The sequence below is a fragment of the Vidua chalybeata genome, chromosome 10 (genome assembly GCF_026979565.1).
Source record: "Vidua chalybeata isolate OUT-0048 chromosome 10, bVidCha1 merged haplotype, whole genome shotgun sequence".
Classification (NCBI taxonomy): Eukaryota; Metazoa; Chordata; class Aves; order Passeriformes; family Viduidae; genus Vidua; species Vidua chalybeata.
In genome coordinates, this window is record NC_071539.1 from 19,985,805 (window position 1) to 20,013,780 (window position 27,976).

Here is a 27,976-nt window from a genome sequence, read left to right on the forward strand (position 1 = left end):
TGGGAGTGAAAAATCTTGTTGTCTGGAGTAGTAATAAGGCTGTGTTTGAGCAACAGCATTAGCACTTCTCACCTACCTTTAAGGCATTTGGCGTCTCTAACATTTCTGGCTGGTTTGGTGTCAGCTGGTCACCAGGGTAGCCCACTGATAAAGAAAATACCTACATGTTCAGACTTGTGTGCAATCTTAAGGAGGAAAAACTGTCTCTAAATGGTATTTAGAGGTACTATTATCAGAGCTATACTGGCAACAGTTACTTTCTGAAAGTTAGTTTTATCCAACACTGTCCTCCCTCTGCAGCTGGGAGAGGGCTTGCTCAGTTTTTGTTCTTCCAGTGGAAGAGCTTCACCTCTAAAATGTCTCTGCTCTTAGTTGGTACATGTGTGATTTGCACTTAAGTGACAGGAGGATAGAAAATGTGCCTCTCCAGTTGCTGTAGTCCTGAGTTCATCCTGGAGCATGTGCCAGCAGGGCTGTTCCTGCTGGTCCTGGTTAGGTGACTGGGCAGAGCCCTCTCTGAAGGTACTGCTGTCTCTGGGGTTTGCCCAAACCCAGGCACTGCCTCTTACTGAGAAGGAGGGGAAAGGAGAGTTTAGCAGCTTCCTTTGTCCTGGTGCAAGGTGAGCCATGGAATGAAAGCTGTAGTGGACCAGCAATCTCTTCCTGCTTGGAAAATGGGAGCATTGCCTCAGTCTGGGGGAGGTCACAGAGCAGCTCCAGCTTCTGAGGGTAACTGAGCACTCACAATGAGAACCACTCTGGTCCCACTCATTGGGAGCTGTTGCTTGCTGAGGAAGTCTTGATGCTTACAGAGAAGGGCACAGCTGGCCTCTCATGTCATACTTTCTCTACAGTTTAGCTGTTAATAGTCAAAAGATTTTCTTCATGATTTTTTTTTTGTCTGGTTGTTATGCACTGCTGCAATGTCTGCTTTGTTCTCTATTCATTTTTCCTATGAATTTTTACATTTTCATTCCAGACACAGGTATGCAAACTTGTTATTTTCTATGGACTCAATCTTACCATACACCTATTCTGAATTTCATCTGCCAGTTAGTCCATCTCAGAAAGTCAGCTTGCAATTAGTGTGTATAGACAATCAGCCAGCTTTGTCCTCCACTGTTCATTGCCTTTTTTCCAGGTGTTTTGTGATCATTCAGCATGGAAAACCTCAATGCATATTGTATGTGTGAACACTGAATGCACCTCTCCAGAGTGATCCAAGGGCTTCCTCTTTGTCTTTCTTTGACTTCACTCTATGCTCCCAGATTCCCCCAAATCAGCCTCTAAGGGTTGATAAGTGCAGAGGCATCTGCTTCCTGCCCTCAGCATCCAGAGAGGGGTTTAAGATGACTGTCTCCATTAGCAATCCATATCTCTTCCTGGGGATCAGTGCTCAACAGGGACTTTTAATTGCTCCCTATTTGATGTCTTGAAGGGAGAGGAAGGGGTAGAGAAATGGACAGAAATGGGAAGGAACCAGCATTAGCATAGAAATAATTACTACCATGGGAACAATATGCCCAAGGACTGGATTTGGTGTTTCATGCAATGACATCAACTGCTCCCCCAGTCCTTCTTCAGGCAAATGGGATATTCTGGAATTAACCATAACTACAGGAAATGATCATTTGATGAGGGGTCCTTGCTCCATAGTTCACCTGTAAAACCCATTTCCCATATTTCCCATTCCAGTTAGACAACTCAAAATTAAGTATTTTATGATTATGCTTAAGGTCCTATTTCTGCAAATCTTTTTTTTTTTTTTTCCTTCTCTTGTGGGAATACCCAAAGCCATGCTGTGAAAAGAGCTGAATACAGATCCTTTGATAAGATGCTTTTCTTATCTCTTGGAAGGTACAGCCCCAGCCCACACTGCTGCAAGCTGTGTTTCACAAGGCAGCAATTGAGACATTGGCTTTGCAATTAAAAGAGTAATTATGGGCCTAATGAACACTTCATGGTAGACATTCCAACACTGAGAACAACAGGAAGAATTCAAAGTTCCCATTTAGCTACCCTGCTCCCTCTTTGTTTCTGGTCCCAGCAGCTCTGGGGAGACTGTCACCATCTCTATGCAGCTGCAGCACTTGAAGGTCTCTCAAGTTCTGCCCTTTTCACGTCCTCTTTTGAAAGGTAGGAGACCAAGTTTGTCAATGGCTTTTCATTCCAGCCTAGCAGTTCTGGAAAAAACTTCTGAAAAGTTGGATCTTGAGTTGTGTCTAACATGGAAACTTTCCCAGAATTTTTTCATGGTTTGACTGCAGAGAGAGGATGCTTTCTCTCAAACCTTGGGCGGGACTGTTTCCAAAACAAGGTGTTGGAAGTTAGCTTAACATCTCCAAGGGTGTTGCAGTTATTCTAGAGGTTTCAGAAGACCTCTCAGTTTAAATCTAGGATATACAAGTGCTTTAAAGGGTGCAGCTTAAAACATTCCTTTCTGTTTGTAACAGGCGCACATCACCCACTGTAATGGGAATATTTCTCTCAGCAGAAGTGCTGGGTGTCAGACTACACCTTTCCTCTTGAGCCTTTCCTTATGGACAGAAGCCTGAAGGATCAATTGCTGACAGTTTTGTGTAATTAATTCTGTTCAGTTCCAAGAATAAAATTGTTCTTCAGAGGTGGAAACATTTGGGCAGTTTCCTATAGAAACTTAGGGTTTGTACTAAGAAAATGTGCAGCTCCATCCATCCATTGAGCTGGATGAACAGTGAGCTCTCAGAAAGGGCAAGTTTTTAGGGTCTGATGCTGAGCTGTGACACCAAGTTATATCCAGACTTGCTGTGCCAGAGGAATCCTTGTTAATGGAGGCTTCTTGCGCAGGCAGGGTGCAGGCTTTGGTGCTGAGACCCTTATAGCGACCATGCTGCACTTGGAAATGAGGAATGACATGGAGTCCAGGGGGAGAGATCTGTTGAGGTGCAGACATATGTCCAGACTTCTTTGAATTCCAAGATTATTGTCTATGCAAACCAGCCAGCTCACCATAGCTGGGTGTGTTTTGGCTTGCTGTGTAGATGGAAGCACTAAGGCAAATCCAGTTTGACTGAGATCCTGTTACTTCAGCTTCTGATACCTTACTGATAACAAAAGAATGGATTCAGTGGCAGAAAATGTTTCCAGCTCGTGAAAGCATTCCGCATATTTCCTGACAGATGTTCTCAGTTGTGATTCTATTTTCTTTCCTCAGTGGGACCCAGATACAATTCCAGTGGGAACTTGCTGTCTGTGGCTGCTGTGCTGGCCTTGCAGGAGGAGGTGCATTCCCTGCTGGGAGCCCTTTGCTTACAGGAGTTTGGAGGGTGAAGGCACTGCAGCAGGATGAGACTCTGTCCTGTAGAGACAACGAGGAATCAGTTTGAGAAGCCTCAGTCTTTAGAAATGATGAGTGAAAGGCAATTCCTACTTCCTGGGCAGGTTTGGGATGAAAAACCTGACATCAGCTGGTATTGGGCCAGGCTTGGTAAAGGGGAGGAGGCACACCTGAGAGGATCAGGATATCTTACAGTGACTAATAACCAGGTGTTTAATGAGCAATGAACATGTGCTGCCAAGTGTGCATGTGCTCCACCACAGCTCAGTGATCCACAGTTCCTAAGGAAGGAATCTGGGTCAGCCTCTCATGCCTTATTCCTTCTTTCCTTCTGGCTGTTTGTGGTGGCTGAGCCAGGAGCAAATCTGAATGTTCTCCAGTCCGGACTGCTTCCTAAAAATGAGAGTTGTAAAAGAACCAATTCTAGTTTATAGAGCTTGAATTCAAGTTACTTGGGTGGATAGAAGCATTTCAGTTCTGACTTGAGAAAAAGAGCAACCTTCAGTTGAAGAAGCAATGTTTTAAGAATAGATCTTTAAAAATTTTGTGTTAAAAAGGAATATGAAGAAATTAGGTATTGGGATCCAAGCAGGTAAATATAACTGTTAATTCTCTCTGAGTTCTGTTTGTATGGACAATAATTTTGTTACAATATATATGATATAGAGGTATTTGTCCTATGTTGCCTGGAACTACTTTGTCAGCAGACAACATTTTAATGGATTTGTGAATCTCATTGTTTTAACTGTAGTTTATGAGGGTAGACTCAATCTCACTAGGGTTGTTAGGAAGATCCTTTGTTACTTAGATATCAATACTGAATAAAAGTGGAATTATGTAGCCTCACATTGACATCTAATCACTCTTCACATTCAGTTGGAAGTCAGTTATGCCCACACATCCCTTAGTTCTTTCTAGGTTCTTTTCTGATCAACATGCCAAAATTGTTTTACAATTTTTAGCAAAATTGTAGAGTAGAATTAACAGGTTTTTTTAAAAACACATTAAGGAAGCCCTCTTGGAACTTTCCAAGAGTTTTTAACCTTTTCATATTTACAACACTTCAGATTTGAAGCAACATAATGAGGAGGTGTATAAAAGATATCTATAAAGAATTGCTTCTTAAATGCATAGTCCAGAATATCTAATACACATTTTTGTGTGTTGGCAGAATTTCAGGGGACGGTCACTGTTTGCTAGGATTCGTTAACTCTTATATCATATGTACAATGACATTGTTGGGCTCACAGTGGCACCACAAATACCCTGCCACAATGTTTGGTGGCAGAACAGCCCTGTCTCATAAATGCTAAATGAAAATGGTGTTCATAATCCAATATAAAAACCTTCCCATCCAGGTATTTATCACTGGATCATGGTGCCACACTGGTCAGTTCTCTTACACAAAACACCATGTGCCATTTAATTCCCATTTCTATAGCTCTACTGTAGAACTTCCCAACAGTTTGAGTCTCAGTTTCTGTCCACTTAGACCTTTCCCAAAAATCTCCAGTCTATAAACTGCAGCTGCAGTACTCCTGTGATCAGTACTCCTGTGATCAGTACTCCTGTGATCAATACTCCTGTGATCAGTGCTGTTGGATTTTTAGGTGAAACTGGACCATTGCACAAGGATGTCACTGGCGAGGATGCAAAATAAGTGTTTGTTGGTTCCTTCCCTGGTGTTAGATATAGATGGAGAGATGTTACACATTCATCTGTGTGGATTAAAAGAGTTTAACTGAATAATTATTTTATTCGAAGTTGTGCTGCTTTAATAGTTGCACTTTGAAACCTTTGAAATAATTCAGGTTTCATAGTCAGGGATTTCTCTGCAGGAGATTTCAGGTCTTGCATCTTACAATTTGAAGCTCCTTTTTAAAAGCATTCCTGCCTGTGAATCCTGGGGTGTCTTTCTTCTCTTCACCCTTTCCTCCTGCCTTCTTGATGGTTGTGTCTTAGGGGCACTTTGTAACTGAGCAGCCTCTTAGCACTGAATGTGATATTGTGTTGAACACTGATGGGGCTTCATGCATTCAGCTACTGAAGATTTGCAGAAAAGGTCAAGAATCTGTTTTAATGGGTCAAATGCATAAAAACACAGAGGAATCCTGGGTATATTGTCACTTGGTGTTGCTTTAACTCAGGGAATTTGGGAACAGGCAGCCCAGAGAGGGTGTAGTCTCCCTCACTGGAGGTATTCCAGTCTGGACACAATCCTGCCCTCTGCTCTGGGATGGCCCTGCTGGAGCAGGGAGGTGGGACCAGGTGGCTGCTGGGCTCTTCCAGCCTGACCCATTCTGGGATTGAATGTCCACTATTGCACAGCAATCAAACCAGTCCCTTGCTGGCCTTTGGGCTCTGAAGTTTGGCTCTGGCTTGTGTGTAAAGGCAGATCAGATGGAGCTGCTGTTGGCTAAACCCTGGAAATGTTGTTTGAAATAGGTAGTCCCTTGGTCTTCCTATGCATATAAGCATGAAATGACTATGGATATATTACTGGTGTACCTGGGAGAAAGTCTTTGTAACTTCCTCTCTGTAGGATGCTGAGATGCCAAATGAGGCTGTTGTATGTTGATCCTTCCCATTTGGTGAGAAGCAAGCAGTAGAAACAAGTTGAGTTTCTGCTCAGTGTGTTTCTTGGCTCTCTTGTCCTATTGTTTTCTGTAGAGAATAAGGGGGCTGGATAGTCAGCAGCAAATTTCCTAAAATACATATGATAATTGTGTATATACATAAGTAAAACATATTAAACAAATACTGCAAAGCTTTGTATAATCTCAAATATTTTTGCAAATAGGGGAGACTGGTACATGTTTATTTTGACAATATTAAAAAGTGTGGTGGGAAATTTCCCAGGTAATTGGGAAGTAAAACTTCTCAAAACCAGCGTGTCTGTCTGAAGATACAGTCAGGCTGGTGCTGCTTTCAGTGCTCTCACGGGAGCTGAGATGCAGGAAGGTTTTGCTGTAATTTCAGCTCACCTCTCTGAATCAGAGGGTTGTAATTCATCATTGTACAGGTAAAACAGAGTCTGACTTATATTTTTTGTGCCAATATAGTACATGTGCTTTGGAAGGGAAGGCTCATTCAATCCTTCCCTTTGCTCAGCTCCCTTTATCTCATAGAAGTAATTTAGTTTACCCCTTTCCAAACTAAAATACTCATTGTTTCTTTTAATATCACCTTAGTTCCTGCCACTAAAACGTGCTGGTAAAAGTAACTGAAAGCTTTTGAACATTATAGTTTTGTAACTCGACACAGAGATAAATAACTGGATGTGCTTGCAGAAGAGAACTTGCTACAGAATCATGGAAAAGTTTGGGTTGCAAGGGACTTTAAAGATCATCTTGTTCCAACCCCCTGCCTTGGCTTAGGGAACCTCCCACTGAAGTATAAAGGTTTTCTTTTGCTGATTTATTTGGGATTCTCTGTCACTAGTGTCACACACACTGACAGTGTCTATAGTGTGTGTTTGACTACAAGACAAAGGACATGATGAGTGGCCATGAATCAGTTCCAGGGGACTGTGCCCTATCCAGGATGGCACTGTGTTCCCTCCCTGCTCCCTTGGACTCAGAGCTGGGAGAAGAGCTAAGTCAGCCACACTGGTGATAACATTAAGGCAACTCCTGGACTAATCCCTGTCAGTGGCCATGTTTGATTTTGGAATATTTCCCCCCCACCATTCTTTTATTGGTTTTGTCCCAAATATTTTGGAGGCAAATTGCAGAAGTTTTATTCCTGTTATTCCTATTTGTTCCAATTGCACTGACCTTTTATTTATTTTCCAAGGGGATTTGGCTCAGAACTGTCACTTGTGCCTTCATCTTTTAATGAACTGCTTTTAATGATCTTGCTCTGTATCCATAAAAGTCTTGGCAGAAGGAAGAACACTGAGTGCAGAATCAGAAGTGCTCCTTTAAGTAACAAACTGCAAAGAAGCTGTGCTGAAATCCAGTGTTAACACTCTCTTCTTTTCTCCCTTGTTTGCAGGATGCTACAGTTATCTCCCACCTCATGGCACTGCTCAGTAGGTCTCGATACACACAAGAATACATATGTCAGATCTTCTCCCACTGCTGCAAAGTAAGAAAGACAATTCATGTTCTCTATGCAACTTGTGTTTCTGGCCTGTAAAACTGTGTGTGTGCTGCCTTTTGTGGCAGGAATTTTGAGCCAGTAATGACTGAACTGGTACTGCTCTGCATTTGGTACAGATTTATTGGGGTTGATATATGCTGCTCTGCAGTACAAGAAAATATGCAAATATGGGGGTTTATAGGCTTTGGCTGCTAAACAAAGCCAACAGTCTGGGCAAGCATCAGTCTTCACTTTTAGCACTATAAATCTTGGAACACTTCTGGTTTTCCTCTGAAAGTCTGAAGATAGTGTTAGCATGTCTTTGCAGAGGTCATGTAGCTGCTTTCACCTGTTTTAAACACAGGGACTGTTCTCTAAGAGGTGCTGTTGGTTGAGAGGGAAAGAAATGCTGTTCTCAGCTGAGCTCTGTCAATTACAGGTTCATCCAGATACATGTTCATTCCTGCTATGTAATGCAGTGCTATTGATATGAGAAAACTGATTTAAAACCAGCAGCAACCCCACCCCAAACATAGTTTTGTCTTTCCCTTCCCCCACTCCAAGTTTCCCCACAACACTGATTTTTATTGTTGCAGTTTTTTTGGGAGTTACTGTACCAGTGAGTTATACAATAACTGTATCAAAATAATTCAGGGTAGGAAATGAGCTTTGGGTAGGAAAAAAGCAGAGTCTTTCCCTTTTAGCAACAGTTTAAAACTAAAGGATCACAGATTGTGTTCTAACAAATGAGAAAGTTCATAAGTTTATGAATTTGTAAGTATTTACCTTGGAAAATATCTTTCTACCTTATCACTTACAATTAGTCCTCTGGAGCTGTGAATTATTCCTTTGTTAAGTATCTGTGTTCTTCTGCCTTGACTGTTATTTATGTGCACTCATCCCTTTGCATTTCTTCTGCTAAGTGAAGCTGAGCACTGAAAACTGTCCATTTAGTGGGATATAAAGATAGAACTCAGCTGCTAATATTTAGGGAACTGTTTAAAGAAAACATGAAGACAAAATCCTACACAGGACCATGGAGGTTCACATATACACCTAACAGTGGGAAAAAAATTTGGTATTTAAGGAACAAAAATACAGCAGTGAGGCACCTCCTGTTTAAGTGGCCCTTGAAAGTCTCCTTAACAGGCTGAGGAGCTTGAGCAGGTAAAAAATCAGGCCATGTTGGCCTACAAGAAAAATAACCCAGGACTAATTATGGGATGGTAGAAGAGTCAGTTTATACAATCAGGGGGTGGCTCTGGGAATATAAACCCTGTTGGCTGGCAGAGAACAGAAAACAGTTATTGTCATCTTTTTCCAAAGGAGTTATTTCCTTGCAGCTACAGCAATTCCTGGTGGCTTGCATATCTGAAATGTGGTTTACAGTGCAAATGCACAGCCACTTCACAAGTGAGGAAGGTCTTCTGAACTCACCATTCCATTTTGAGTGCCTCCTCCAACCCCAAATCTCTCTCAAATTTTAGAGTGAATGTCTGGAAAAAATCAGGTTTTTGGAAAGAAGTTGTTGGCTGTGTAAACAGAGAGAAACTAGGCTTCACAAGAAAGACAGGGTGATGGGTATGAGTGTGAGGAAATGGTTGCATTTGCAGAATAAACAGCTACATAACAAAGAAAAATATTTGAGGCTGAGTAAACAGATCATCACAAATGTTAAATTGATCAAGAACTCATTCTCTTGCCGAAGCAAATGCAGCTGTTCAGCAAAAATCTGAAATGTCCCCTTCCTTCTGTTTTGTTTAGTTTTGGGGTTTCGGGTTTATAATGTCAATGATTGTATTTTCAGACAGAACAAAATGCACCTAATACAATAAAGACACATTTGCAGGGGATTTTCTCACTTCAGTGAATAGGCAAAGTACATTCTTATAATTAAAAAATAAACCATGAAATTTTCAGTATTCACTGCATTTAAAATGGAGACTCCATCTTCCTCCAAAAGGCCCTGAGTGAGAGAACCTTTCTTACTTTTTTTCCCTGAAGCAATAAGTTACTATAAATAAACTTTTATATTTAGGTAAGGCTTGGCATATGTTCTAAGAGACAGTGATGCTTTTATTTTGCTTTTTCCTCATCTTAGTAGATGTATTAATTGAATTAATAGTGACTTACCACAGCTCCTGCTCTCCTTGTCCCTGCACTGTTCTCAGCTCACATCTGGTGTAGCCATTTCTTTCTCTGCCTTTCCAGCATTTTTGTTGGCTTCTCAGGTTTCTGCCTTGCCCTCTTCCATTTCCCTGGAAAAGCTCAGACCGGTTCTCTAGAGCAAGGAAATCCATCATTTGGATTCCTAGCATATTGCTGCTGGTTTCTGCTTTTGCTGCTTCTCCCTGCACATTTAGAGTTAAAATTAATGGCAGGGAGCATTGCCCTTGGAGAAGAGCCATCCTGAGCAAGGGGAAGTGTTGATTTACAGGGGAACAGATGCAGTTCTTAACATACAGAGCCAGGATTCTATCAACATAGAAGCAAATAAATAAACTGAAAGCAGGCTGATGTACCTGGGATGTGAAAATGCAAGTAAAAATTGACTTTTTAAGAGTCTCTCTATCTCAGTTCATTTCTTTTTAGAGCAAGTGGTGTGAGCAGGTAGAATTTACTGGTTTAGGAAGGGCCCAGGATAAAGCCTGTAATCAAGGCAGCTTCCTCCAGGCCTTCTTCTCTTGGGTGACCTTAGGCTGCTGCTGGATCCCTGCCCCAAGGGACAAAGGCACTTATGTACCTGCTTGTCACTGTGGAATGAGTTGTTACATTGTGCTACCCTAATGTTTTCTTGAAAATTGGCATTTCATGATGGAAAATTGTGCAAGAAGTGATGTCTATTCCTGAAATATGTCAGTCATTCCTATTTGGAGAACAAGGTCACTGTCAGAGGAGTGGAACTCTGTCACTGTACCCAAGGTGGAACAAAACCAGGCAGCCCTGATGTTAAACTGGGGCCTGAACTGCTTGGAAATGCTTCATCATAGTCTCAAGTTTTCACCTTTATATTTGCAGCTGTCCCTGTTTATGGATTAGTGCTTACCTGGTTGTGCTGGTTGGTGTGTGTAAACACAGTGTGTACAGATGAAATATTTCCAGTTGTGCAACTCAGATACACCCGGGTGTCACCTCTGTACAGGCATCTGTCCTGCTTGCACAGAACCTGCCACCTGCATCCCATGGAGGAATCACTAATACTTGGGAATTACTAAATCTAGGGCAGTATGATTTCTTCTACTTTAAACTCACTCATTTTTTTTCACATATTTCAATATCTGTTCTTCAGCTCCAACACTGGCATAGCTGCGGCTTTAACTCATTGCCTCAGCCACTTCTGTGTGCCAATGTAAGTGGTTTTCCTCCTTCAACCATGCTGTTTTAATTGCATTTTTTGGTAGAAAGCTCTTGGTGGCAGTAGCAGCTGAAGCATCTCTTAAAGCACCAGATATGTTACATCTGAAAGTAATTTTATGCTTTTTTTCTTAGAGGTAAGAGATACTCTAAAAATGTTCTTTTGACTGTGAGAAGAATCTGATTTCAGCTGTATCTCAGATTTGAAGATAATGTGTCACTGATGCCTACCAGGGTGTAAGAGGTGCCATTAATTCAGCCAGGTTTGAACAAGAGATTAAGGAGTGAGGAGACTTTCTTCACTTGCAGATTAGTCAAGGAAATGCATGGAGGGATGATAAATGCTGTGGCATCCTATTAGCTGAATTTAAATATGCATGGCCTGTGCTTAATGCAGAGATGACCAGAGCTATGAACCTACTTTTAGAGGTTTGCAAATCAAAGACCAGCTTTGGCAAGAGACTGCTGGGGGCTGCAGGTACTGAGATTTCATGTTGTTTTTTCAACCTGATCAAGCCTTGTCATGCTAGAGAAGTTTGTAGACCTTTCTCCTGCAAAATTGTGTTTAATTCCAAAGGCTGTTTTGGAAAAAATACTGGTATAGCAGCCATTACGAGCTTAGATCTTGAAATCAATAATAGGTGATGGCTGGCTGGATTTGTGGCCAAACTGCTTGAAACTAAAATAATAAATAATAAAAAATTGGAGGAAAATGTGAATTTCCTCTCAAAGCATGGTCACTCTCTTTGGAACCAGTTTTAGAAGAAATCCCTTCCCTTCTGCAGTTAGAATTGTTGAAAATGTTAATGTCAACAGTGAGGAAGGCATTACTGACTGGTGATCTTTTATGTGATTTGTAGAGAAAATCAGGAGCTTTTAGTTGTTTCCAGTAGGAAGAGTAGAAACAGAAGTTCTGTATCCATGTTTCTTCATTTGTGAGAAATAATGTCATTGTCTATTGAAGGAGAGAGTGGAAATTATTACCAGAAAAGTACAAATGCTATAAAAATATAAGTTGAAGTTGTTTATATATATAAAAATAAAATTGTTATGCCAGCTGATTACAAAGTAAATGTTAGGAAATGTATCTTAAATATTTAACAATAAATTGCAGAGAGTGGAAATCTCTTGCATGTTGTGTTAAAAACCCTGTGTTATGTTTCCTTTGAAGGGTCCAGATCACCAGACAATCTTATTTAACCATGGAGCTGTTCAGAGCATTGCACATCTGTTGGTCTCCACCTCCTACAAAGTAAGACATTACAACTACTCTGTTTAACATGTGTTTATGAAAGGAATTCAAATGGAGATTATAAAAACTGTGTCTGTGCCTGTGAACCAAAGCTATAAACAGGTATCATGTATATTTGTAGAGTAGCAGTTGCTTTTATTTGTCATATTCTGTCAAAACCAGAGCTATTGTACTGTAAAGTTGAAGCAGCAGTAATGAAAACAGGTCTGCCTAGCATTGCTTCAAACAGGAACTGGCACTTGGCAAGCCAGTTGGTCTAATTTGTTGAACAATAAATGAGAATAAGAAGTTAAGCTGAAGAAAAGCAAATGTGGTCTGTTCTAAAAAGGAAGTCCTACCTGTAAGAATAGATGGTTGTGGAATGTGTCGAGGCCACCAGCTGTCTATGTTGTGCTCCCTGAATTCCCGAGTCTCTCCTACCTTCTCTGTGTTTTTGAAGTCCATCCTGGACCATCACCTGAGAGGACAAGCTTCACATTCTACCTGTAACTTGGTGGCCAGGATGGTCAGTTTCTTGTCAGTCCTTCCACTTGTGAAGACAAGAACACAGTTTAAATATGTGCAGCTGTAGAAGGGCAAGTCAAAGACTAGTACCTGAACTAATGTAGGTTCTGTGATCAGGGAAGGTGATAATGGTTGATCTTTCCTGTGTCGAAACATTGATTAAATCAAAACTTTGGACTGAAGAAGGAGGAGCCAAGATGAAGAAGTTTGTCCATCCTTTTCATCCAGGTGGTACCCGAGGCTGTGTAATGGCAGTAAAACTGAAAGTGAATATTTGTTCTAAGATTAGTTCGGAATCACTTCAGTTGGATGGTTCTCTTTAGACATTTTATTAAGCCCACCTTCAGAGGATTCTGAAATAGAAATCTCAAGGGTACATATTTCTGACTCTCTAATGTACTTATGAGTCCTGAAAAGTAAAAGTACCATTGTTATATTGTATTCTTCTCTTCTGTTATTTTTTACACATTTCTGAGGCATTACAAATAAGACCAGTATTTCCTGTTTAGTTCCTAAGTTTTAACCTTGCTGGTTTTCTTCACAGTTTACAACATACCCTACAGAAGTATAGTTCCAACAGGGAGATGACAAAAGTCAGGGTGTGAGTTAGATGTTTCTATCTGCCATGATTCTGCATCTCAATTCTTTGTTGATTATACAGCATTGTTTTCTACAAGCCTATCCAACAGTGTAGCCCAATTTTGCTTTGAAGTCAGTGTTGATATTTCTTATTATGTTCTTACACAGGTCCGAATGCAGGCATTGAAATGCTTCTCAGTTCTAGCCTTTGAAAACCCCCAGGTATCCATGACTCTGGTCAATGGTGAGTGCAATACTGCTGCTACTGGTTTGACACTCACTTTTTGCCTGGCTGAATGAGAATGACTTGGAGCTCTCTCTCTTTTCAGTGTCTGTTGATGGAGAATTGTTACCACAGATTTTTGTGAAGATGCTACAAAGGGACAAGCCCATTGAAATGCAGCTCACGTCAGCCAAATGGTAATTGTCTTCAGGAGCTGGGGAAATAGCAGGGAGTTTAATCCTTACTGTTCAACTGCTCCCTTCCTCCTTGTTCCAAAGTAATGTGGGATGTAAAATCTTAGAATAATTAAAGATACTGTTTGCATTATCTGAATTCTTAAACAAGTGGCTCTCACCCCATTTTATAATGTAACTTTCACTCTTTGCTGCACATAAACAGGGAAAAATATTGCTGGGCAGCAGTTTTGTGAGGAATGGGTGTTCAGCCATATGGGTTTTCACATGTATCTTAGATTTGATACGTTTTGCTTTGAACAGGCAGAGCACAGTCCTGAGCTATTGTCCTTGGTGGCTGTGCTGTGTTGGAGACTGCACCAAGATGATGGGAGAGCAGAGTTAGTCCCTCTACCCCACTGCTTTAAATAAAATAGCTTATTCTTCATGTGCTCATACAGCAGAATTAATGTTATTAATTAATTTTGGACTTCAGCTTTCCCTGCTGGTGTGAGCACATTTGTGTGTTCATCTCCATAATGACTTCCTACCCAGTGACAAGATGTGACCCAGTTCTGTAATAGCAGCACCCTGGTTATTTTCACTCTATAAGCTGGGATTGACACCCTTTAGGACCATTTTCCTTTTCTTGTGTTGATAGCAATGAAATAGATCACTCCAGGGGGTTAGAGAGATAAAATCACCCATTAGTATGAACTACTAAAATTAAGTTTAACTCAGGAGTTTGGTTGCTGATGCGTTATTTGATTATTCTTTTAGTTTTTGATGGCTTTTTTTGACAAGGAGCAGTGCATTCTCTGAGTTCACCAAAAAATTTCACAGCCACTTGTGTCAGTACAAGTCTCTTGATTGTGGATGAAGAACAGGTAGGGTAGGTAGGATCTGTGACTCTCTGCTCATGCTGCCAGGTTGTGATGCCCTAACACATTCATGAAAGCAGTTTCAGTGATGTGCACGTGTTTGAGGAGGGTTCTTGGGGAATCCCACTCCATGTAGGAGGTATGTCTTGGGACCTCCTAGCCTCCATTCCAGCCACAATTGGCCCAAGCAGTCTGGTTTTGTTGAGCAATTCTTAGTGAAGATGGCAAGTTAGATTAATTGCACTGTAGCAGTCTCAGTTCTGATTGATTTATGTGTTTCTTTGAGAAGTCAGAAAATACATAGAGAATTACATACTTAAAAGTAATTTTTTTACTAATCTCGAGATATAAAGCAGTTGACAAGTCATAAAGACAGGCTGGAGTTAGAAGAATTGTTCTGAGATGGACATTCCCAGGTATCCTGGTGTTCTTTGCTGATTGAAGGAACTGGGTACCCATCTTTTGCTGTTGCTTTGCAGTACTTTGGCTCATCTGGACCTTGGAAAGCGCGCAAGAAAGTGATGTGGTGAAAAGCAGCAAAAATAAATTGCAGGGAAATGGTAGACAAACCAGTATCTTGAATTTCAGATTGGGTTTCTCCCAATTAGTCTACAGGCACTCATCCTTCTTAGGGCTCTCATTTTTACAGCAGTCCTGGAGTTTGCAAAGCCCTTCTGGTTTTTCTTCTGTAGGTCCATCCCCTACCTGATTGCCTCCAAGTCATACTCTCTCTTCCTTTTTCCTAATGAGAGTAGTAGGTGAAATTGTCACAGATCATGTTTCTTTTCTGCTTGTAAATTAGATTTCACTCCTACCTTGCCAGCTTCAGTCAGCTGATCTACAGTTCCTCTGATTTGTCATTAGACTTTTTGGAATGCAGATCTAGAAAGTTTTTTTTCCTTTTGAACTTTCTCTATAATTTCTATTTGAATCTGGAGTGGCATACAAGACTACTTTAAGAAGTTCCCTTTCTTTTCCCTCAACAATTGAAGTAGACTTGGAGGATTCAGGGTAATACCTCTTGATTGAAATGGAGCAAAGATCCTTCTCTTGAGCAGCAGTGTTGGGACAGAGGGAAGATCAGGGTGCCCCTTGGGAGAGTGCTCTGCAGCTGCAAGTGGGCAGTAACCTTTCCTGCTAAAATCACCATAATTGCTTCAAGCTAAGCCAAGCCTATGTTACCTGAAGTCAAAAATTACTTTCTTTCATTGCTGAAATAGAGCTACTTTGCCTGGCAAATAGGGTGTCACCAGACTAAATGGCAGCTGCAGGATGGGTGCTTTCCTCCTGACTGTGCAGGTGTGAAAATGAGTTTCCTGCTGTCAGCTGCAAGGCTTGGGCAGTAAAAGTTTAGCAGATGATCTCTGTGCTAACATTCAAGTCTTATCTCTTACTTTCTGAGAAATAATGTATTAAAAGATTTCTGATTGTGGGATTTTTACCTGTGGCTGTATTCAGAACGAGGATCAGTGTTGTTGCCTCTAGGAGGTGAAAGAACTCACTCTGGGCCTTGGAAGGAGCTCAGACGTGGTGAAACACACCATGGTGATATGAGCACATTGCTGTTCCTTAGCTGAGCAGTTCTGATTGACCCTGTGTACAGCTTCACCCTGCCCAACTGGGGGTCCAAACATGTTACTTTTAAGTTACCTTTACTGAAATGCAGTTACATTTTTAAACATCCACTGTGGCATGATAAAAGCCAGTTCCAATGGTTAGTTCAGGAGCTAAAACAAGAGATACTGGTGCACAGCAGTTCCTCTCCAGCTTCGTTCCACTGGCTTGTAGCAGAGCAGGTAAAAATGAAACCACTTCAAAGTAAAGCACTTTTTTTGCATTTCTGTTTGGGGCACTTTACAAGTACATTAACAAAGAACTTGGAATTTGTCTGATGCTGTGTGCTGGTGAGACCTTGTGGTTGTCATGTCCACTGTGAGCTGTTGTCTAATAAGGAACAAATGTTGGCTTGGTGCAGTGTCAGAGCCTTGGCTGGGTTCATTGTTAGTGAGGGTGTACTGGTTCCTGCAGAGTGTAAAGCCCTGCCTGTGGACAGGCAGCACAGCAATTCCACCTCTCCTGTGCTGGGGCAGGGCCTGGGTGTCTGTGCCTGAGCTGTCAGACTGTGTTCCTGTGCTGGTTCTCTCCTGATGGCTGCACACCCTAGGGTGTTGCAGACCTTACAGGAAAAGGTCTGGGTGTGTTGCATCTTTGCTTAGTTCAGGTTGTTCCTTTTGGGTGTGGGGCTCAGTCAGGGTGGTGGTGTGACTCTTTGTGGCCAGTGTGTGCTGTGTGTGTTGATCAGGGGTTCTGCAGTGCAAACCTGCCAGAAAGTGCACCAGGAGGAGTTTGTGTGCCCAGGCTTAGTAAGCTCTGATGTATTTAAATCCAACACAGGGAGGGTGTTCCATTAGCACAGATGTTCTGGAGCAGCTGAAGTGCACCAAAGCCATGGTAGGTGACTGTGTCTTGTTGTGTTGTTGCAGCCTTACTTCCATGTGCAGAGCCGGAGCAATACGGACGGACGATCCCTGCATCGTTCTCAAGGTGAGCTGTGTCCTGCTTCAACCACCTTGTAAATGCAGAGTAATTCTTTTTGTGCTGGCCACAACAGCTGCTTAAACAGTTCTCTGTTCAAAAGGTTTTCTCATGTAGGTCTACACTGGTTTTATTTTCTCATATAAAAGGTAGCACAAAATCTGTTACACCAAAGACTGCAAAACACCAAGCTCTCCTGACTTTTTTTTTAATAATAAAAAAAAATAGTTCCCTGGTTTCCCTTTGTTTCCAAGTAATGATAGATAAAAAAATCTACATGTTGACTGAGACAAAGGCCCACCCCTCCTGTCTTTTTGTGCAAGAAAGTGCAATGTACTGTTCATTCCAGTGTGCATATTGGCATCTGTTCTGCACAGGCACCTGGTACTGCACAGCTGAGGAAGCCAAACTGCATCATTCTCCCTCATCCTTCTCCTTAGCTTTGTTCCAATTTGACACTCCAATTCTCTGCTCTCCTTTCTCCCTACAACAACTGCAAACAGTTGCATTCTCCCAACCCATCTCTCCTGCAAACCTCTTTCTTCTTTGGAAATGTCTTCCCTTCATGAATCCCCCATGCTGGGCTGCACCTGGGCAGGATGTGTGTGTTCCAGAGCTATTCTGCCCTGGGACAGGAGCAGGGTCTGCTGGCAGTGCCAGGAGCTGGTCCCTGCCCTGTGGAGCTGCACGTGCTGGGCCACGTGGGCCCTGTGAAAAACCACCATCCTTTCAAACCTTTGCAAAGGGATGTGCTTGGGTCAGCTCACAGCAAAAGCAGCATTTTTTTCCTCATGGAAGCTGCTTCAGCACAAATCCATGTGTGAGGCCGTGGAATTAAATGTGTTGTAGTACTTGAGAGCAGACAAAAGAGTGAGGGGAGAAGGAAGGCACAGAACCTTTGCCTTGTTCAAACCACCCCAGTGATTCTTCCTCCAGGAGCTCATACTTGCAAGATAACAGTGTCCCTGGGCTTAATCCAGCTACAGATCCTTTGACCTCCACTGAACTGAAGTGATGGCCCTGTTAGCGTTCAGGAATTATTGACCCTTTGCTATCGAACTTTCTGCATTTGGGGGCCAGTCAATAATGTGTGTTTCCAAAATGGTTTTAATTTACTTTCATTGCTCAGTTTGAGTAGTGGGTTGGCCTGCAACATGGGGAAAAAATAAAATCCCTTGAGAAGGGCAGGGAAAGCTGATAAATAATGGATTTGATGGGAAGGGAAATGATTTCTCTGGAATCCGAATAATGAAACTGTCCAGATAACCCAGATACATCCCAGCCATACCATGGAAATTAGATATTCCATCTTTACAGTCCATTTTCAGACGTTTATCTGCTGGCCAGGTGTGCATTGTGGCTTTCCATCTTACACCCCTACCCAGCCCCCTACTCCTTTGCATTAATTGCACTGTACTGACCTGTAAGTCCAATGGAACAGTTAGAATTCTTGCTTCTGTTTTTAAGCAGATAAAATTGCTTAATGTTGAAAAACATGAGATCTGTGTTTCTTGGGTGCATGCAGCCAGTGACTTAACAATGCCCAGCCCTTGAATTCCAAGAAATAGCTCATTTCAGGCCATTTGACCATGGAAAGAATTAAGAAGTACATTGTCTGTGATTTAGACAGGGAATTCCACTTCTTTTCTTTCTCACTCCACATGAATGTAATTTTTGGGAGCCTATGTACAGTCTTCCATGCTGCCTCAAGGCCAGGTGTGCAGAAGGGAGTTCTTCGGCTCACTGGATTAGCTGCAGGATTTACCAACTCAGTGATAATATTTGAGGTGACATCTAGCTTTCTGAAATATGTAGGCAAAACCTACTTCTTGTGCAATGGAGATAAGGTATTTAACTATTTAATCATTTGAACAGTCAATGGGTAGATGTTACTTCAAGTCCCCAAAACATAACTCTGAACAACATTTACTAGAGTTATTCTGTTGAACTTGGTGGTGTTGCACAAGCACAAACCTTGGTGTTATTCCTTGTCCATTTTCATATTTGGGAAGGCTTGAGGGAGCAGAGTCCCAGCTCTTGGAGAATTGGCCTCTCCAGAGTTAAGTACTTTTCATTTGGCTTCAGGTACAGAAAGACTTGATTGGTTTTTCTGTTTCAATAGAGAAGGAATAACAAAACTGTTGTCATGTGGGTGTAACCACGGTAGGGGGGATGTCAGGGAAGGCAGATTGGACCTGGATTCCAAGTTAGCTTCTTTTCTGGTTGATCAAATATGCTGCTTGCTGAGGACTATTCCTCCCTTGCCCTCTGCTCCAGGCAGCCAGTGTGTGGGAAAGGAACCCTGAGATTATTTCTGACTGCATTGTCCTTAGTTAATCCTGGATCACAGAAGGGCAGGAGGGGTCAAGTACTTCTTGAGGGCAGCTTGGGTACTTTTGGTTCTGGTGTGCAGTAAGAACAAGCCTGTGAAAATATCACCTTTTGAGGGGTTTTAAAATTTTTTTTACAAGCTTTTGTTAGACTTTGTCTATGGTCACTTCCAGACGTTGCATGATTTTGGCTGTGTGAGAAGTTGTGTGAAAGTAGCCAATTGTACACTTAGCAATGCCTGAACAATTCCTCTGTGTGTGGAGTCTTTGAACCCACTGAAATGTGTGTCTGTGAAAGTTCTTATCTAAAGAAGAATGCAGAGCATTGCTCTAGGTCAGTTGTTTCATTTCTTTGGAGTTTCTTTATCAATGTAGCTGCACTAGAAACTCCTTTTTTTAATCTCTGCAGACTCTGCCATGCTTGGTTCGGATGTGCAGTAAGGACAGACTGCTGGAGGAGCGGGTGGAGGGGGCAGAGACTCTGGCCTACCTGATAGAGACAGACGTGGAGCTGCAGAGGATGGCCAGCATCACCGACCACCTCATCGTCATGCTGGCAGACTACTTCAAGTACCCCAGCTCCGTCAGTGCCATCACCGACATCAAGAGGGTGCGTTCCCTGACCCGGCTCTCGGCCTTGGAGAAATGGGCAAAACCAAAAAGAAACCAGCTCAGGACGAGGTTTTTAAATTCTGGTTAAACCTCATGCCTGAGGTCTGCAATTGAAAGGTGACCAGAGGTCCAGCAGGACTTCATTCTTGATGTTTGTACTCTCCAAGTCTCAGTCACTGCTCTTTGGAGACTTCATTGACCACACAAAAGTGTGCATATCTGGTTTTCCCATCCTCTAAGTTTAAACATCTTGCCTTCAGGAACCAGTACATTTCAGCTTCATAAGAGACAATAGTCCATGTGAAGAGAGATTTGTTTTCAATTCTTAGGTCAGGTTTGTGGAAAATCTGAAATTTGGAGGTGATTCTGTTGTGTTAAAACACAAAAACGTGTGGATGTCGTGCACTGTTTTATATTATGAGTTATCTGCACTTGCAAGATGTTGGATAAACAGAGACCAGATGTACCTTGGAGTCTTACTGAGACAGATTATTAGAAAGAAGCCGAAAAAATACTTTACAGAGCTTTGCTTTTTTTCTGAAACTGGCCCAAGAGACAGGTTCATTTCCCTGACCCTTATAGAATGGGGTTAATTCTGCATAGAGAGCCTCTTGAATGCTCCGTAAAAATGCCAATGAAACATAAAAAAATTAGTTACAGTATAAAAAACTGAGCAAAAGGAAGTTTAGTAGCTTATTGAGGAATAATGGATATTGGCTGTAGCATCAAAAATATGATCAGGTTCCAAAAGTGAGTGGTGCAATTCTAAATATTATGACAGTGCTCTGAGTGTGCAGTAAGTCTGTAGAAGCAGCCAGCTGGGAATCCAGGGTACTGGCTTTGAACAGAGTGCTTGGAATTGCACCCTGTAAGGTAAAACTACGTGAGGAGTGAGCTAGGAATCTGCCAAACAGAGAACTTGTCTGCTTAAAATATTTATGACAATTATTTAATACTTCTGCTCCAATATAGCTGCACTGGAGAGAATTACTCATAGAGCTTAATTTTTGACATTTCTTTTATTTCAGCACTTTGCTACCTTATACTGTCATTTTCCTGGCATTTTGTGTAGTCTTTGAAGATTACATTATTTTGTGGAACACTTTGGTACACAGTTTTGAGGATAGTCAGAGTCACGGAATTATTCTCAGAAGAGAACATGAGGAGATCTGAGAGCCCAGATTTGCTGTTCCAAGCAGGGTCAACCTCAAACACCACTATTTTATGATGCCTTTAGTGCTCCCATTAAGTATCATAAAATCACAGACTATCCTGAGCTGGAAGGGACCCCAAGGATCATCTAGTCCAGCTCCTGGCCCTGCACAGACACCCCAACAATCCCATCCTATGCACCCCTGAGAGCATTGTCCAAACTCTCCTGGAGCTCTGGCAGCCTTGGGGCTGTGCCCATTCCCTGGGGAGCCTGGGCAGTGCCCAGCACCCTCTGGGGTAAGAACCTTTTCCTGATATCCAACCTCACCCTCCTTAACATGGCCTGAGATTTAGAGGCCAACTTTGGCTCCTGGTTTTGCTTCAGTTATCTTGATAAAACTTGTATTGATTCTCTCCCAATTTTCTCACTCCTTCTGGCTAGTTCCTCTAAGTTTCTTTTGGGAGATAAGAATAGCTTTTACCTGAATAGGATCTTGATAGAGTCCTAACCTTGTTTTGGCCTCAAATTGAAGACAGAGTTGTCTTCTCTATAACTCAGCAGAGAAATGCACCATATTCTTAACTCTGGTTATTGCATTTAGCTGGTAAATGTGGACGTGAGCTCAGGGAGCAGCACTTTGTGCTTCTGGCTGCCCCTGGGGTGGCAGACAGAGGGGGTGTAGAACAAATCAGAATATCACACTGCAGCTGTTTTGGTGGCTGAGCCTGGTGCCTGTGCTGTGTTCCCAGCTGGACCACGACCTGAAGCACGCCCACGAGCTGCGCCAGGCCGCCTTCAAGCTGTACGCGTCGCTGGGGGCTAACGACGAGGACATCCGCAAAAAGGTGAGCCTGGGGAGCCTGCTGGGCCACTGCTCAGCCACAGGGGCAGCTGGAAGGCAGCATTCCCACCTTCCCAAGGTTTTCCCAAGGTATGGTGTAAGTAGGTTGAAATGAGACCTCTTTCCTTCATTAATATAAACTTTCAGATTGCGTGGAATTGGAACAAAAATTAATGTCTTGCTACCAGAGTATAACAAAAGTAAAGTTACGTGAGCATCTTCACAGTGATGAACTAGACTTGCACAAGGAGTTGTCTTTCAGCATTTTTGGTACTTGGCTACTCCATAAGGAGTATTGTTGTGGCATATGAGAAATTTCTGAAACTTGTGTTCTGGGAGAGATAATACACCTCTGCTCTCATTTATTCCATTATATGACAAATGTTAAAAAAAAAAAAAACCTGGAAAGTCTGTTCATATTGGGAACTAAAGTCAGAATTTGTTTCCCAATTCTCAAGTGACCAAGGCCTTGCACTGTCACAGCAAAGCAGTTGGTGATTCAAACATTACAGAAAAGAGATTGGTTGCTTGGGCCACTCACATAGTTAAAAATTAATGTGTGGAAAGTGGAGGGAATTTAATAAATTAATAATTAGAAGGAGCATTTTTTTAATTAATCATGGATTTGCACTGTCATGTAGCAAGTGTAGAAGACAGGAATTTTTTTTTTAGTTTATTTGCTGGTTCAAGGGGAAAAGCAGAAGGAAGGGGACAGGAAAACACAGGGTGAAAAGATAACATCAGGAGGATTTATCAGTGGGGTACCACTCAGGATCTCCAGAATTCAACACCATAAACTCCTCTTTTGTTGCTTTAGTTAATAGTGAAGATCCTCCTTTTACACAGCTTTTAATAAGCAGTGGGTGTGTACATGCCAAAGTTGATTTATTATGCAAAATACTGGTCTTAAGTGTTTGTGCTGGCCTTGTCTAAATATGGCAGGTGAGCTACTGGATATTTTTTATCCACACAGCTCTACAACCTGTCTCTGATCTGTAGTTTGTATATGTTGTGTGCACTCACACTTGCTCACTTCTGTTTTAATATGACATTAAGGGTAATTGTCATATATGTTTGTGTATATATATGTATGTGTGTAGATAGATAGATACTTATATATAATAAATCATCCTCTTGTTGCTTGATGACTAAAAGCCATGGTGGAACATAGAATATGGATTTTTTTATTTCGTAATTGTCTGTAGATACACAAAACTTCCCACTTAATCTGGCAAGAGAGTGTGGTGTGCTGGTTTTAGCTGCAGTTTTTATATGTAACATTGAAGATGCTGCAGCCAAAACCCCAGCAAGCCATGAATGCTGTTGAGCTGTGCACTGACCTGAGTTCTTTGGCCCAGATCATTGAGACTGAGAACATGATGGACCGTATCGTTAACGGCCTGTCCGAGTCCAGCATCAAGGTGCGCTTGGCTGCAGTCAGGTGAGCCTGTCCTCATCCAGAACCTCTGTCACAGCCTGTGCTGCACCTGGGAGAACTGACTGAGAGCTGCTCTGACCTCAGTTCTGCTGTTGGGAGCCCTCCTGGGGGAGAGGGGCAGTTATCCTGGGCTGGTGCAGGGTTTTCTCTTGGCTGTTTCCAGCCTTCTCCTTGTCTGCCTCCCAGCTCAGAAATCCTTGTGGAGCAACAGGGTGTGTACAGCAGTGTCCATGGGGGTGTGCATGTCTCACAGGGAAGATTTCTCTTCCATTCCAGATGTTTGCACAGTTTGTCCCGTTCTGTCCAGCAGCTCAGGACAAGTTTTCAGGATCATGCTGTATGGAAGCCTTTAATGAAGGTAAGTGAGGAGCAGTCAGCTCTCAGTGCCTGGAGTGTTCTGGTCCATTCAGGGAACACGAGGTGTCTGTTCAGTTGGCATGCCTTGCTGTAGAATCATGATACAAATTACCTAGAAATCAAAATCCTGTGGCCTTCTCTTAAGAAAGTCATAAGTCAACAAAAGCCAACAGCAGCAAGCCTGTGATTCATGCTTGGTTTTGGTTGGCCTTTTGTTTCCTTTTTTTCATTATTGTTTTTGTGGATTTTTTATCATCAGTGAGTGAAGCTAAATTATTCTCAGTCCTGCAATCCTTGTAGGACACTACAAGCACTACATGTCGTTTAATGTCAGACTCGGGCTAGATGGCACAGTTCAGACTTGGTCTGTGAGCCCTGCAAGAGAATTTAGATCTGTGTTTTCTCCTGTGATTCTCTACCTCTTACATCTCATTGCAGATTCTATAGCTGAAACCAAAGAGCTCAGAAGGACCTTTAAAAAGACATATTGTCATATAGTGCAATTTTCCACAAGATTAAGTGAGATTCAAGTGTGTAAGACATGTCATCTCTCATCCTGTAATGTCACTGTCATAAGTGCAGATAAATAAACCAGTTTCTCAGTTTCAACATCTTTGAGACCTTGAAAATGCAGAACAGACCAAGTCTGGTAGCATGCCTGGAGGCTTGGGCAGTATTGACACCCATAAGAATCTCCTGAAGTGAGCTTGACTTGACTGTTCAGAAGTGAAGTGGCTGGAGCACAGAAGGTGTTGTTGGCAGTAGAGAACAAGGGAGGAATGTGTTTGGTTTAGGAACTGGTGTTTTGGTGCTGCTGGAGATCCAGGCGGAGATAGGGGACTATAACTTGTCTCAGGCTATGCTCCTCTGAGAGGTTGCTCCTTAGAGAATTTGCTCTTTTGTGCTTAGCACGAGGTACAGAGGGGTTGAAGAGACTCCTCCTGGAGCTTCCTCTGCATATGTGTCCTTTGCAGAGCAGGGCTTGTCCCCAGTGATTTCTACTAAATTGGACTGAAAGCTCTCAAATCTGACTTCAGTGAAATAATGCATTGCTCCAGTTTGTCCTGTGATGTGTATCATTGTCTGGGTCTGGATTGCTAGCATGGAAGCACCTCCTGGTGCTGGAAGTCTGGAATATCCAGCTGCAGCATAATTCCAGGTATTCCATTTTAGTGATCTCTTCGTTATCTCGCTAACAGAATCCCTCTCTCTCCCCTCTGTGCCTGCAGGTTTTACAGAATGCTCCAAATGAAATTCTTGTAGTAGCATCTTCCACGCTATGCAATCTTCTTCTGGAATTCTCTCCAAGCAAGGAGGTGAGTACTTAGCCAGCAGCAGGGAGAAGGGATGGACTAAAGTGTGATTACACAATGGTTCAATTAGTATAAAGGCATGTTAATTGGCAGCCATTGCTTGTGAGATGTTGTGGAGCTGTGATGTTACAGAGCCTATGCCCCTGATAGCTTGGGAACAAAAAAAAATCATCTGCTTACAGTGCTGTGACAGTTAATTTGGTCTCTAAAGAAAAGAAGTAGACATGAAGTTTTGTCATTTCCTTTTTACTTGTAAAATACTGTTATCTTGAAAGATCATAAACAAGAAGAAACCACACTGATAATTTGCAATGTGATCCATTGTCTTAGAGAATTATGCTACTGTAATGCTGAAAATGCTGGCTTAGCTGAGACTTGTGTTTTTATTGTTCTCTGATGAACAGTACAGGATATCTGGTTCTGCAGAGTCTGTATTTCATACAGATCATACCCACAAATCAACACTCCACTGCAGTGCAACAATTCCCCAAGTCCAAACTACTTTTTAATTACAGAAAATATTTGCAAGATTGTGCTGTATGTTAGGTCCTGCAGGGCTCTATGGAGTACCAAATTGTCAGTTGTTGTGGTGGTTTCAATCATATCTGTGAGACAGCAAATTAACTGAAATAATGCCAAGCACAGTTCACTGGCCATGAGGCCAGCCATGGGGCTTTTTTTAGCAGACTGCAGGTCAAGTGTTTGTGGGTTATTTGTAGGGTTTTTTCAGTTTTTATGTTCTTTTTGTTTGGTTGGTTGGTTTTGGTTTTTTGGTTGAGTTTTTAGGGTTTTTTTTACTTTAGGTTTTTTGGGGGGTTGGGTGGTTTGTTTATTTTTTTGTTTGTTTGTTTTTTTGTTTTGGTTTTGTTTGTTTGTGTTTTGGTTTTGGTTTTTTTGTTTTGTTTTGTTTTAGTGTTTCCACTTCAGATTGGAGTGAAATACTGGGTTTTCTGTCAGGACACATAGTTCATGTCAAAAGCATCAGTGCCTAAAGAAAATATTGATTTTATAAGGGGAAGGAATATTTAGAAGTACTAGATTTGAAAGCCTCTATAAGGCATCTGATCTTTTTTACATATTGCCCTTTTCTTCTCCATTGTATTTTGAAAATTGTATGTTATCCACCAGTCACTTCAGTAAGTGAATAAAGCTGAAGTGGCTCTGTGTTGTACCCTGTGAGCTGAGTCATTCATTCCAGTTTGGGAATGGCTCCAGTGCTGTGGCTGTAGAGCAGCCCCAGGGACTGTGGTGAGATCCCTGGCAGGTTCTTGCAGTGCAGAGCTCCTGGGATCAGGTGAGCTGGGCACAAACTGCTCCTGCTGCTGCTCAGAGAGGAGCCTGCTCCTCAGCATCCAGCCTCTTCCACACATTCTTGCTTTCATTGGATGAACCAGTAAGTTCAGTTCAGGAGGAAAGCAGTTGTTCCAAGCTTCACTTCCATTACATTAACCAGTGTGAAAGATAAGTGCATGTATTGATATTTTTCCTGTCGTTTAAAGATGATATTACAAGGTTTTGTAGTTCAATCAAGAAGTCTACAGTTTTCTTTATTATACTGAAGTTTTCATTTGGTCTGATTACTGGACACAAAGATTCAATGTCAAGCATGGTGTCAAGTAGCTTTCATTGTCCTTAACCTTTTTTAAACATATATCCCTCTAATTACCCAGAATCATGTGTTCACTCAAGGAAGATTGTTCTTGGAGAGCAGTCCCAAGCTGAAAATTGCTAGGAAAACCTATTTGCTTGTGGGGTGTGGCAGATGTGTGTGTAATATCACAGCAGTGTGAGATGATGTATATACACATATAAATGTGTGTGCATCCCTGTCTCCACAAACACAGATGAAGGAGAAGGCAGCTGCCTTGACCTGACTTTTTTCATAAAACCTACTTTTAAATGGTCATGGATATGGGGTGTGGCATGGCCAGTTCATGTGGGGACATGTTGTAAGCTCAAGAATAAGATATAAGGAGTATATTTTTAGTATTTTCATATATGCAGTTAGTCTAAGTAGTTTTGTAAAGATCTGTTTTTCCCTCCTTCTTTCAGCCTATTTTAGAATCAGGAGCCATAGAACTTCTATGTAGTTTAACCCAGAGTGAAAATCTTGCCTTGCGAGTGAACGGCATTTGGGCTTTAATGGTGAGTAGGACACCCCAATGAAATACCACTTGTGGCTGTGTGCTTTAAAAAGTTTGGGAACATATCTTGTAGAACTTGTCAGTTGTTATTAAAAATGACATAACTGAAATCTGGCTTGTTGTTCCACCAAACTGCAGAAGAAAAACAGCGTCAGCCTGGAATACTTCATCCATTAGTCCATAAAGTAAAATAAATTCTTCAGTTCTGGTACTAATTTTTTGCCAAGATCATTCATGGAAGCAGTTAAGTAGTGTCAGTAGCATGCCAGGGGGCAAATAAAAGCAGGTAATAACCAGGTCTGGTGTAAGACAGTGTGGAAATTGAACTCGCTGTGTAGCAGTTGCTCATAAGTTACAGCCTTTTTGCAAGATTAATTTAGGGAGGATATATTCTTGTAGGGAATAATCTACTAAAAGAATGAAAGCTGATGTTTTCAGGTAAAAAGAATCCATTAAAAAGCGTGTCTGTTTCAGAATATGGCATTTCAAGCGGAACAGAAGATCAAGTCAGACATCCTGCGAGGTCTGAGCACGGAGCAGTTGTTTCAGTTGCTTTCTGATTCCGATGTAAATGTTCTGATGAAAACCTTGGGACTGCTCAGGAATCTTCTCTCCACTCGCCCAGTAAGTAGAGCTGCAAACAGACCTTCTGAAAGCTGATCAAACAAGCAGCCAATCCCGTGTGCCTGTGCAAGACGTTTTCCTGTTTTAACACCACTTGGATTTATTCAAATATCTCTAAGCAAATGTGCAAATCAGTGTGAGAAAGTATTTGAACGAATCCTCTGCATCCATGGAAACACTGTAATTATTATCAGAGCTAGACTTTTCCATTTAATGTTCAATTCCATTGCATTTAGCTCTTAGCAACAATATTTTCTTCATAGT

At 41.8% G+C, this 27,976-nt stretch overlaps 1 protein-coding gene across 4 annotated transcripts in view; it reads left to right on the forward strand.

Annotated features, from left to right (window-relative positions):
- Window positions 1-27,976, forward strand: part of ARMC8 (armadillo repeat containing 8) — a 63,059-nt gene that overhangs the window by 26,209 nt on the left and 8,874 nt on the right. For 3 of the 4 annotated variants that reach the window (XM_053951239.1, XM_053951241.1, XM_053951242.1), the window contains 13 exons: window positions 7,313-7,405; window positions 10,689-10,748; window positions 11,925-12,005; window positions 13,257-13,332; window positions 13,418-13,508; window positions 16,849-16,909; window positions 19,640-19,840; window positions 21,745-21,840; window positions 23,195-23,277; window positions 23,551-23,632; window positions 24,861-24,947; window positions 26,997-27,089; window positions 27,563-27,712. In XM_053951239.1, the coding sequence (XP_053807214.1) occupies window positions 7,313-7,405; window positions 10,689-10,748; window positions 11,925-12,005; window positions 13,257-13,332; window positions 13,418-13,508; window positions 16,849-16,909; window positions 19,640-19,840; window positions 21,745-21,840; window positions 23,195-23,277; window positions 23,551-23,632; window positions 24,861-24,947; window positions 26,997-27,089; window positions 27,563-27,712 (1,254 nt within the window). The remainder of the gene's footprint in view (window positions 1-7,312; window positions 7,406-10,688; window positions 10,749-11,924; window positions 12,006-13,256; window positions 13,333-13,417; window positions 13,509-16,848; window positions 16,910-19,639; window positions 19,841-21,744; window positions 21,841-23,194; window positions 23,278-23,550; window positions 23,633-24,860; window positions 24,948-26,996; window positions 27,090-27,562; window positions 27,713-27,976) is intronic. The other variant, XM_053951240.1, reaches the window with a different exon arrangement.